The following is a 12,656-nucleotide window of genomic DNA, read 5'->3' as shown; positions in this document are numbered from 1 at the left end:
TATTATGTAGAGTAATGTACCGCTATATTTACTGTCAACTTCTGCATCCGTTTTTTGTAAAACGGCGGGCCACAAAGAAAACTGACTGACCAATCAGTGGTCTGCGGTGTGAACATGTCACGTTTTAGTATCTGGTCCCTAGTCCTGGAACCCTGGCGGAGGTGATACCAATAAAGTAGTACCGGGTACCAGATTCCAGGTCCTTTTTTGTAATGGAAACGCAAAAAAGGCCGATACCACGTTTGGAAACGCGGCATAAGTCACATTGCCATGATTTGGGCCTCAATTTGTGATCATACTGACCCCACCGCAGGGCATAGAATTGCATAGGGACACTAGGGACACGTCCCTACCAATATCCAGCCACTATTGTGTTGTCCCTACCAATCCAACAGCTGTCCGTAGTGTTTAGTCAATGATTATGGCACGCAAAGAGTTAATAGTCGGTGTCTGTTAGAAGTCCTGCCTCTAACCTGATTATCATTCTCCAATTAGCTCTGCGGTTTTGCTATCGTACATGTGATTGGCCGTCCTTGCTGTTACTCCGTCTACTTGTAAAAGCTACAGTTACCCGCTAGTTGGACAGGAAAAAAAAAAAAAAAAAAAAAAAAAAGTTGGACCGGACAGGAGGCAGTTCGTATCTCCAACCACTTAGCGTAAGTTGTCAACATGTATGCATTTGTTCGGCCTGGGTCATGTCAACTAGACGACAAATTCATATCTCGCCTAGGGTGCCAAAATGGCTAGAACCAACTGACTATGACTGTTTGCTTGTTTGATCAGCTCTACATGACATGAAATTATGATCGCAAATGCAAAAAAACATCAACTTTCAGGAGTGCTGCCTTGGTGTCCCCACCAGTGACAGAATCAAACCTACTCCCTTGCCCCACCGGACTAAGTAGGGAGAGTTAAATTTCACAAAATCACTCATAAAATACTACGAATCACCTATAAAAGCCTGGCTACGTCTGATCATAAGAATGAAGTGATTATGCTAAGCTAGGCTAAGCTAACGGAAGGGCTGCGAGAACAAGGCAATCGGTGCACTGCAGTGCAAACTGATTTGCCCACTTATCAAACTCATCAGTGCATGACGAATGAATAAAAAACAAGTGGTGAACTCTTCCTTCAGGGTTTTCCAGGCTGGTAGATCCCATCAGAATAGCCCACTGGAACGGTTTGGGTTGACTAGACTGCATTGCATATTCTTCCGCCAGAATGTGTGCGTCATCGCGACAGGACAAGACAACGAGCATGTGCAGAATGGCAGGAATAAAGTCCAAACAGAATAAAGGGTTTACATGTCCGAGGAATAATTTAGTTCGGAATAAAAGTGGATTAAACCAGTGACTTTAATCGGGTTTAAATTTAATCTGAACTATTCTTTTTCAACTGGAATTAGGTGTTTACATGGACATCTGAAATAGGATCTAACCTTTAATCAGATTAGACCAGGAATAAAAGTTGTCATGTAAATGCATGGATTGTCATTGGGAAAAATGTCTTAAATTTGTTGTTTACACATACGTCTGTCCAAATAAAACACAAAAACAAGTGGTACCAGGCACAACAAGCCCCGCCCCTCACACGTATTGTAGCTTATTTTGGTATTGATCCAGCTGATGTCATCATGTCTATGCGTGTGTTGATGTCAGCATATCAATATCCTCTATATATGGGCCAAGTCTGAAGCCAATTTAAGCAAAACTGATGTTTTATAGACATTTCAAATTTTGCTCATTATAAGTAAATGGGAGAAAAAAAAATGTAAAAATTCATAAAAAATTAGAACTTTGACCTACTTTTCCCAAAATGTAATGACATCTATTCTGGATCACTGGTGATATATAATGCCAATTTGGTAGAAATTCAACCAGTAGTTTTACTGCTACAGACATTTGAAATTTCGCCTATTATAAGTAAATGGGGGGGGGGGGGGGGATTTTAAAAATTCATAAAAATTTTAACTTCCACTTATTTTTCCCAAAATGTAATGACATCTATTCTGGGTCACTGGCAATCTATAAACCCAATTTGGTTTGAGTTCAACAAATAGTCTTGCTGCTACAGACATTTGAAATGTCACCCATTATATGTAAATGGGGAAGAAAAACAAAAAAAAGATTTTAAAAATTCATTAAAAATTGGAACTTTGACCTACTTTTCCCAAAATCTAATCAGATCCATTCTGGGTCACTGGACATCTACAAACCCAATTTGGTAGGAATTCAACCAATAGTTTTGCTGCTACTGACATGTGAAATTTCACCAATTATAAGTAAATGAAAAAAAAAAAAAAAAAATTAAAAATTCATTAAAAATTTTAACTTTGACCTACTTTTCCTAAAATGTAATCAGATTCATTCTGGGTCACTGGCAATCTATAAACCCATTTTGGTATGAATTTAACCAATAGTTTTGCTGCTACTGATGTGAAATTTCGCCAATTATAAGTAAATGAAAAAAAAAAAAAAGACTTTAAAAATTCATTACAAATTTTAACTTTGACATTCTTTTTTCCAAAGTGTAATGAGATCGAAGTGTTAAACAAACAAACAAACAAACAAACAACCAAACTAAGAAAAATACCCCTTGCCTCCCCTTCACAGGGCGGGGTAATAAAGTATCGAATTGAAGCAAAATAATTAAACTAGTAGTTTTTCTTCTACAGACGTGTGACATTTCATCCATTATAAGTAAATGGGGGGGGGGGGGGGGGGGGGGGGGGTTTAAAAATTCATAAAAAATTGGAACTTTGACCTACTTTTCCCAAAATGTAATCAGATCCATTCTGGGTCACTGAAAATCTATAAACCAAATTTGGTATGAATTCAACCAATAGTTTTGCTGCTACTGACATGTGAAATTTTGCCAATTATAAGTAAATGAAAAAAAAATAATAAAAAAAATAAAAATTCTAAAAAATTCTAACTTTAACATTCTTTTTCCCAAAGTGTAATGAGATCTAAGTGTTAACAAACAAACAAACCAAACCAAACCAAGAACAATACCCCTTGCCTCCCCTTCACAGGGCGGGGTAATAAAGTATTGAATTGAAACAAAAGAATTCAACTAATAGCTTTTCTTCTACAGACATGTGAAATTTCATCCATGATAAGTAAATGGGGAAAAAAGGATTTTAAAAGTTCATAAAAACCATAGAGAAAAGTTTTTGTCTGACCCACTTTAGATCAAATCGGGCTGAATGTGGCCTCTGAATTGGACTGTATTTAGCCCAGATGAAAACTCCTGACCTCATCTGTATGTGGTGTTATTGCAGGGGTAAGTTGTGGTTGTTTTATAAATAAATTAAGCACTGGAATACTTTGTTAAATGAGTTTGATCATGCTTTACTGCTCTTTTCCATTATTTATGGTCAGGCATGGCTTCTTCATTTTTTAAGCTCCTTCTTCCTGCTGCTTAAATAATCTAAACCCAAAGCCCTTCAGACACAGAAAACATAAGTCTGCTGTTTATGAATGTTAAGCACTGTTTTCCTCCCATTTGTTTAATTAGCTGCTTAACAGATGGCCCCTGCTAAAGTGAAGTGATTCATTAATTGGCTTAAATGAAGCTTAGCTGACCGCAGCGCGTTTGTCTGGCTGAAAACATGATACAGCTGAAAATTCCAAACAGTGTGTAGATAAAAACACCCCCCCAGAACCTCACCGTACCTTCCTGTATCTCCACAGCTGGTTTCCCTTCATGCCGTGACAGTCGTACAGAGTGACGGGGCTGCTGTGGGAGACGGCGTCGAAGCACACCTTACGGGTGTGCATGGGGTCGCCCACCCGGATGTCCTCCCTCCACCCGAGGGTCAGCACCTGCAGAGGGGGGACACGTCAGCGGTGATGGGTGGGAACGAAGATGGACGCCCCTGACCTTCCCTCTAGCACTGTCTTCAACTATAAGAGGTTCACTGCTCCTGTCGACAGAATTTCATTTCATTACCTCCGCCAAGGAACGGTGGAGGTTATGTTTTCATAGGGGTTCGTCTGTCTGTTTGTCTGTTAGCAAGATAACACAAAAAGCTACAGACGGATTTGGATGAAATTTCCAGGAAATGTTGATACTGGCACAAGGAACAAATGATTACATTTTGGTGGTGATTGGTGGTGGTGGTGGGGGGAGGTTGATGAAATTTTCAGGAAATGTTGAGACTGGCAAAAGGAACAAAATGTTACATTTTGGTGGTGATTGGGGGGGGGGGGGGGGGGGATTTTGATGAAATTGTCAGGAAATGTTGATACTGGCACAAGGAACAAATGATTATATTTTGGTGGTGATTGGTGGTGGTGGTGGTGGTGGGGGGGTTGATGAAATTTTCAGGAAATGTTGAGACTGGCAAAAGGAACAAAATGTTACATTTTGGTGGTGATTGGGGGGGGGGGGGGGGGGATTTTGATGAAATTGTCAGGAAATGTTGATACTGGCACAAGGAACAAATGATTATATTTTGGTGGTGATTGGTGGTGGTGGTGGGGGGGGTTGATGCCATTTTCAGGAGATGTTGAGACTGGCAAAAGGAACAAAATGTTACATTTTGGTGGGGATTGGGGGAGGGGGTGGTGGATTTTGCTGAAATTTTCAGGAAGTGTTGATACTGGCACAAGGGACAAATGATTACATTTTGGTGGTGATTGGGGGGGGGGGGGGTGCGTATTTTGATGAAATTTTCAGGAAATGTTGATACTGGCACAAGGAACAAATTTTGGTGGTGATTGGGGGGGTGGGGGGTGGATTTTGATGAAACTTTCAGGAAAAGTTGATACTGGCACAAGGAACAAATGATTAGATTTTGGTGGTGATGGGGTGGGGGTGGGGGGTGTGTGTGATCTGCCTTGGCAGAGGTCTGCACCCTTTTCTAGTCACCTCCGCCAATATGAACGGTGGAGGTTATGTTTTCATCAGGTTTTGTCAATGAGCAGCAGATGTTTGTGGCGAAATGTGTATTTCCAAAATCCGCAGCTTTTGCCAACATTAACATCTCAGACTCCTGTAAAATTATTAAAAACTAAAGAGCTTTGGCTAGTTGATGGAATACTAATGATTTGGTTTAAACACTAAAAAAACATATTGTGAGTAATTTCGTAGTTTGGTCTGTTTGTTTCTGTATATTCTGTTAAACCATCTTCTCATAATAACATGTTTTCAGAGACATGAACTGTTTAGATATTACCATACTGATGTGGGAGTGTTATTTAACACAAATACTGACATCGCACATGTTTAATATAGAAATCCAAACTGTATGTATGTATCTATCATTTTTTGTTAAATGGACAAATAAATTACAACTACTACTACTATTTACTACTACACTGTACTCTAAGCAGACTCCCCTGGTTTGCATCACTATAAAATATAGAACATTTGACTGTGGTTTGGAGTGGGTTGGAGGTACTTGGACTCTCACCTGCCCGTGGCTCCAGCTCACTTCACCCCGACCCTTCACACAGCTCTCCAGGCGGATAGGGCTCCCTGACACAAAGTGTTTAATTTCCATGCACATACCGCTGTCCACGTTACGGATCTGTAAAGCAAACACAGACAAAGACATGAAGTCAGGAGGATGTCTCAGTGACAGACATGTGGCACGGTCACAGTTTTAATATTTTTACATATTAATTATTCCAAATATCCACCAATTATTTTGCACTACAGGAACTTTACCAGGAACTTGAACTTTACCTGGAATTTTGAAAAACCTTGGCATGTTTCCACCAAAATTACCTGGGGAAAAAAAACTTTCCCCAGGCAAAAGTTCCTAGTAGGGGGATAGGACTTTTCAGTTTCCCAGGAATTCTTGAGGGGCGGGGCTGGGTCCTGAAGAACACTGATTGGTGGAATTCACTTGCAACGTTCCGTATTTACATTCACCCGCTAAAGCTAGCATGCATCAAGGTTATAAAAGTTTTGGATTTTTCATTCTAGTTTAGTTTTATTTAGTTTTTACTTTTTTTTCTCTAATTCAGTTAGTTTTAATTAGTTTTTAGTGCAGGTTTGCTAGTTTTTATTAGTTTTCATTTTCTTCTAAATGCTTAGTTTTAGTTTACTTTTAGTTTGTTTCATAACTTTTATCTTCCTCACTATCGTATTCAAATAAATCCCAGACAGGACTCTCCTGCTTTCTCCCAGCTTTAGTCTCCATGTTTTCAGGTAGAGTGGGGACCAGAAGACGACTGAAAACCACAAGTGACAAGAAGTGACGGACCGTGAAGTGTCGTATGGTGCCGCTAGCTAAAATTGCTTGAGTGAAATAAACCGATTTCGTATCAATCTGACATCGACAATGACAAAAACTAAGGGAATTTTTTAGATGATTTTTATATGTTTTAGTTAGTTTTGTTAGCACACAATACAGTTTCAGTTGGTTATCATTTTTTTCTTTTAATTATAGTTTTATTTATTTCAGTTAACAAAAATGTTTTTACAATTCTAGTTTTAGTCATTTCGTTAGTTTTCGTTAACGATAATAACCTTGGCATGCATCTGCAAAGTTGTTTATTCCATTTCTACAAGCTTCACTTCATTTGTGTTTTGATCATTAGGAAAGTGGAGCAAAAGACAAGTTCCGTTGGCTCTTTTGTGTGTCAGCGTTGCCAGACGTACGATAATTTCACTCTCTGTACGATTAATAATTTCAAAAATCCCAGAATGCGCGATAATTTGACCCCTTCAATACATGGCTATTAGCAAAACATTGTCTCACATGCCTCTTTACAGCCAATCAATGCACGACGTAGCATGAGTGACGTTGATACATGATGATTTAGAAGATGCTTAAATATGACTGATATTCTGGGCCATTCAGTGCAGCGGCTCATCCTCCTCCACACAGGTGGGGGCGCTGTTCTGCCAGTGGCAGCTTTTTTCTAACAGTGCTGTTAGTACTGGAAAATACTGTTGGCTACAGTACTTTCAAAAACACTTCTTTGCTTACTACTTAGCTTTAACTCCTTAGAACTGTCGTACGGATTGTATTAAATGGAAGATGAATGTATGACTTCAAATCTTGCACAAAAATGTCAGATGAACATCATAAATCATACATTATGAACCGAAAAGGAAAAGAAGAAATTAAATATTATAAGTTGTTTTGCAAGCCTAAATTGTTATATTCTGATTTATATTTTGTATCTGTATTTGTATCTTTATTCTATTTGTACTGAACAGTGAAAGGTCAGATTCTACCTAAAAGTGTCTGTTTTGCAGATTTGGTAATAGTGGTTAGAGCAAGTTGCGTTAATGTATGTCATGAACTTAAAAGGGACTCTCTGTGGTCAAGAAATGCTAGCCTAATTGCGCAAGAGCATACTTACTCAAACTCTTTGTGGTTAAACTATGCAGTGTAAACTGAATTATTGGAGCAGACGTCAAACCGAGGTTTGATTGACAGGTGTCCGGGGCGCTTGTTAAACTCAGGTGACCTTTCAAATATGGTTTTTCCTGGAATTAACCTCCGTGGAGTGATTTGACATATGTCGGTGACGTGCTTGTCTGCAACGATGTTGCAACCATTGCAACCATTTTAAATATTTTGATAAGGTTTTTCCCAGGATTATCACAGATTTTCACAGGATTATCTCTGAACCTGCTGCGGTGGTCCTGCCTCTCTCCTGCCTTCATCATCATCACTGACTTATCCTCAACTGCCTCCATGTGTCTCCCCCAGTCTCTATCTCTATCGCTCTCTCTTTTTCTCTTTCTTTACCCTCTCTCTTTAACCCCAACTGGTCAAGGCAGACGTCCATCCTCCAGGAGTCTGGGTCTGCTCCAGGTTTCTGCTGTTAAAGGGAAGTTTTTCCTCGCCACTGTCACCAGTCACAAGTGTTTGCTCCTGGAAGATTCTGTTGGGTTTCTGTAAATTGGCTTAGAGTCTGGTTTTGACCAACTCTATATATAAAGTGTCACGAGATAACTTTTTTGTTGTGATCTGGCGCTATATAAATAAAATTTGATTGATTGAGTGATTTGATTGGTTTTCCCCTGTAAGTTGCTTTGGAAAAAAGCGTCTGCCAAATGCATAAACATAAACATAAACAATTGTTTTAACCAGTCATATTGTGCATGTGGAATAAATGTAACCAAATATGGGAATAACAATGGGAAGTCTAAGAGTCACAAAAGACTATAAAATGTATCAAAGAAGCTTCTTATAAGAGACGAATAGTGTGTTTGATGCTAGATTAATTGATAACTGACTTCTTTGTTTTTTGTAACTTTTTAAATTTTTGCCTGAAGCAATAAATCAAGTTTTGTTTTCACTTTTTAAAACCTCAACCCTTCTTTTTGGTGAATTCTTCCTTTCTCCTGGTTTGGTCCTTCCATCCGAAACATAACTGGTGAGTTCATTTGAAAAACGCGACCCCCCTCTGGGGCAGTCCGGATATTTTGAGCTGGACTCCATTTTTACGGAGTATTTGGAGTGAGGTAGAGAAACACCGGGTCATGTATTTCACAAGAACTTGCAGTTTAAGTCAGGGCAAAGCGAAAATAGTTGCTCGGTGTATAAAAATTTTCTGATGCAGTAATCCATTAACCAAAATAAATTGTGTTTTTTGTGATTTACTGTTACTGCGGTGTTCAAGAGAACACTCAGTAATCCTTGTGGTTGTTCTGCTTCTGACTCACACTCATAGATATTGTTTCCTCTTTAAATACTTTATTTAAATACTTTAGTCTTAACTTAAAATGACACTAAAAATAGGCTACATGCCAAGTATCATGTTCATTTATGTCAGCTAACCATCATCCCACCTGTTGACGTTTCCCATTTAACCTAGATAGATACCTAGGCCACGCCCCTTGACCCAGATAAGTGGCTGAATGACTACAAACAATATTTCCACCACGTAACAGCCATAAATAATGATCAATTTCACATTCTGATTTTACAACAATAAATGCATTTTATTTTGTTCAATTTTTTTTTTCTTTTTTAAAATTTTGAATATCAAAACCAAACACAAGGGGAAAAAAATGAAAATAAATAAATAAAAAACTTTCAAAATTTGACATGTTTTGTCAAAACTGATGTTTTAATCCAATTATCATCACTATTATTGGCTCAAACAATGACATTCTGCTCCTAAGATTTCATGTTTTACAAGTGATAAGAGGCTCAAGGTCATTAACCCTTTCATGCATGAATTATGAGAACCTTAAGCAAGATTTTTTTTTTTTCCTCAGTGATTTTTTCCTCTTTAGACATGAAAAAAAACCAAAAAAAAAAACAATGTGATTTAATTTTTTATGAACCTAACCCAAAAATGTCCACTCAGCTGGACACCATGTGTTTAATTTTTTGAAGCAAAGAAACATGCATTTATTGACAAACTGCGTGAAAACTATGAAATAAAAACATTTTTAAATGCTGCTAATCTGATGTTTTCTCACATTTTAACATACTATATTACCAGTTATTACTCACACAGATAATATGCAAAAAACTCCCCAACTTTTTGTTAAACAAAAAAAAAAAAAAAAAATTCCAGTCTAATAACAATTAACAATTGATTTACACTCAAATATGTTACTGCAGTTCAGGTTTATGAAGAACAGGAAAGTTACAGTAATGGTATGAATTGCAGTGTATGAAATGATGCAGAAGTGTCCACTGTGTTGGCTGATATGGAACTAAAACAACAAAACCCATGAATATACAAGAGAACAGCTGGAGAATAACTGTCCACTGGAGTGACCAGTATGCATGAAAGGGTTAAACTAAAACATCTGTCACTAATTGTGCATTGAACGACATGAACAGATTATGATGCAGCAATAGTCCATGTATCTGGTTAATTCATGGTTGTTGTTCTTATTCAAAACTCCACGAAATTTGGTTTTTGTTTTATGCAAATTCTGAAGTATTTAAAATTCATTAATACTTGTGCACTGAGACGAAAAAAATCCTTGTTTTTCAATGTGCAAATGAAAGCGTGCATTCTGTTGGAGTCTGTTATTGACATGTTGTCTAAAAAATTGTTCTTTTTGGGAGTGTTTTCAAAGGCCCGTATGCTGCAGGTTTCGCTACTGGCTGTGCACACAGGACACCCTGAAGCAGAAGACGGTTGAAGCTCACCTTATTGCAAACATGTTTCATCACTGTTTGTCTGTTGTGACCACTGGGAATCGCTGTTTCAAGCTTGACATGCAGCCATGTGTCTTTACCTCAGGAACATCCCTACTGTATTTTATTTTTCATCCAGTCAAAAACTTGAAATGGAAATGATAGTCACCGGGGCACGTTACCAATTATTGATGTTCATACCCAGACTCAGGTGTCATGCAGACAGTTGCCTTATTTTTGCTTATAATTCTCTCTAAAACTCTGTTTCTTCTTCTTTTGCTCTGATGTTTGACAATCACTGTGTAGAATCTACCAAAGTTGTAGTGCTCTCATACGCTGTAAAAAAAAAAAATCTCTAATTTAACAGAAATGTCACTGTTTATTTTACAGATTCTTCCTGTATTTTTAAGATACAGGAAAATATCAATGAAATAACAAAAATAGACTGTGATTTTACATGTCAAATGTATAACTAGAAAAGCACTCGGAGAGTGCAGACCTCCGCCAAGCGCAAAAATTCCCCACATAATCGGTCATACAAATCCTACATTTATTTTTTAAAATAAAATCCGCCTTCTGGATCAGATTCGGATCAGCCTTTGAAATGTGATAGAGGACCCCATTGTCAATTCCTGAGTTAAATTTCATGAGTTTTGGTCAATAATTAAGTGAGATATTGGGAAACGAAAATTTTGGCCCCATTTACCACATTGTTAACGAAAATTTCAAAGTGATCCAGAATCCAGGATTTCTTCCGGATCACCCCCAAAAGTTAATAATTTCTTCCTCATCCCATTTCCAACAAACCCTGAAAATTTCATCAAAATCTGTCCATAACTTTTTGAGTTATGTTGCACACTAACGGACAGACAAACAAACAGACAGACAAACAAACCCTGGCAAAAACATAACCTCCTTGGCGGAGGAACACAAAAAAACTGTAACTGAATAACCATAAAATTTCTATTTTTTAAAGAATTTTTTTCTTTTTTCACAGAAAAATACAGTTGAAATACATTTGCAAATGTATCATAATTTCACAAATAATTATTTTCTATTCATGAGATTAAACTGTTAAAGTTTAATACTGTAAAAAAAAAAAAAATAAATAAATAAATTCAGTCTTCACCAACTGTAATATATACTGTGTTTAGCATTAGTATTAGCATTGCGTCCAACTCCAGATCTTCTACCTTGGTCAAGACAGAAGAATCAAACTATGTGTATGTGTTTTTGATGGAGGGGGTACCCAGAGGACATGGATATACTCAGTCTGACTGGGAATTCAACACAGAACCTTCTGGCTGTGATGTGCTAAACACTAGCACCACCTGTGGATTTGGGCCTCGCTTCACAGCAAAACCATTCACATTTGCTAGTTCTACAAAATAAAGGTCTTAAGGTCAGGGTTGTCAAAAGGGCCAAAGGCTCCAATCTTCCAATTTTTACCCACCCACCCCGGCAGCTGGAACAGACACGGTCGGAAACGGCAGGAACTCCATTCCTTCTTTGCATATTCCTCCAGCCGTTGCAATGTTTCCGTGTGTTTGTTTCATCCATATAATACCATATGAATGAACCTCCATTTCCCACAATGCATGTCGCAACAAAATTCCGAAGATGCCCGAGTTTCCTCCAGGGTCGGTTTGTAAACACGGTTTGTTTATGGTGGATGGCACTTCGAAACTGTCACCGTAATGCAGGGGTGTCCAAACTTTTTTTAAAGAGGGCCAGATCTGATAATGTGGACATTGCCAGGGGCCAGTGGTCCCTTCAGACATTTTTTAAACAGTAAAAATTACATATAAATGCGCTGTTCTACAACAATTTTATTTTCATTGTCACAATATCATTTTTTTAAATGGCAATGTAACCAAATCTAAGCCACTCAGGTGTGAACAAATTAAAAATTAAAAATAAAAAAATAAATAAAACAATTCTGCCTTCCTTTCACATCTGGAGTCAGATAACATAGAACAAACTGTGTGGAGTATCTTAGACGTCCAAGAAGTTGATAAAAATCTTAACCCCACATTCATTTTAAACATGACTTGTATGAGTAATCATTACTCATATATTACTCAGTAATGTAAAGTCTGTTAACGTTTCAGATGAAAACATATGACTCTTACTCTCGTCTTTCACAAAATCATTCAGAAAGTAATATTTTGTGTCACATCTACAAGTACATAACACCAGCAGTTAGAGGCAACTAACCTGGCAACTTGGTATCCTGCCTTGGTGGCGAATTCACTGAACTCCAGGTTCACATGAAGAGTCACTGTTGAGTTTAAAGCAGCTTGAATTTGCTTCACTTTTTCGGAGCGCTCACTCCCTGCTAGCTTGTCGTATGCGTTAGCATGTTTTGTCTGCTTGTGTCTCTTTACATTGAATTCCTTAAACAAGGCAACAGTCTCTTGACAAATTAGGCAAACATAATTGCCTCGATTTTCAGTGAAAAAAATTGTAATTCCCATCTCTCCTGGAAGCGGTGGCCCTCACTGTCAACTTTGTTTTTTTTAATTTACAGGCACCGTGGTTAGAAATTAGCGAAAAAGGTTCACGGCGAGGTCACAGAGCC

At 37.9% G+C, this 12,656-nt stretch overlaps 1 protein-coding gene across 1 annotated transcript in view; it reads right to left on the bottom strand.

The window, feature by feature from the left end:
- LOC115432778 (polypeptide N-acetylgalactosaminyltransferase 10-like) overlaps positions 1-12,656 on the bottom strand; it is a 268,778-nt gene that overhangs the window by 15,736 nt on the left and 240,386 nt on the right. The window contains exons 10-11 of the mRNA XM_030153782.1: positions 5,420-5,536; positions 3,678-3,827 (exon numbers count right to left, since the gene is read on the bottom strand). Of these exons, the coding sequence (XP_030009642.1) occupies positions 3,678-3,827; positions 5,420-5,536 (267 nt within the window). The remainder of the gene's footprint in view (positions 1-3,677; positions 3,828-5,419; positions 5,537-12,656) is intronic.

The sequence above is a fragment of the Sphaeramia orbicularis genome, chromosome 14, assembly GCF_902148855.1.
Source record: "Sphaeramia orbicularis chromosome 14, fSphaOr1.1, whole genome shotgun sequence".
Taxonomy (NCBI): Eukaryota; Metazoa; Chordata; class Actinopteri; order Kurtiformes; family Apogonidae; genus Sphaeramia; species Sphaeramia orbicularis.
The sequence above is the reverse complement of the archived record's forward strand: the minus strand, read 5'-3'. Positions and strand labels throughout refer to the sequence as shown.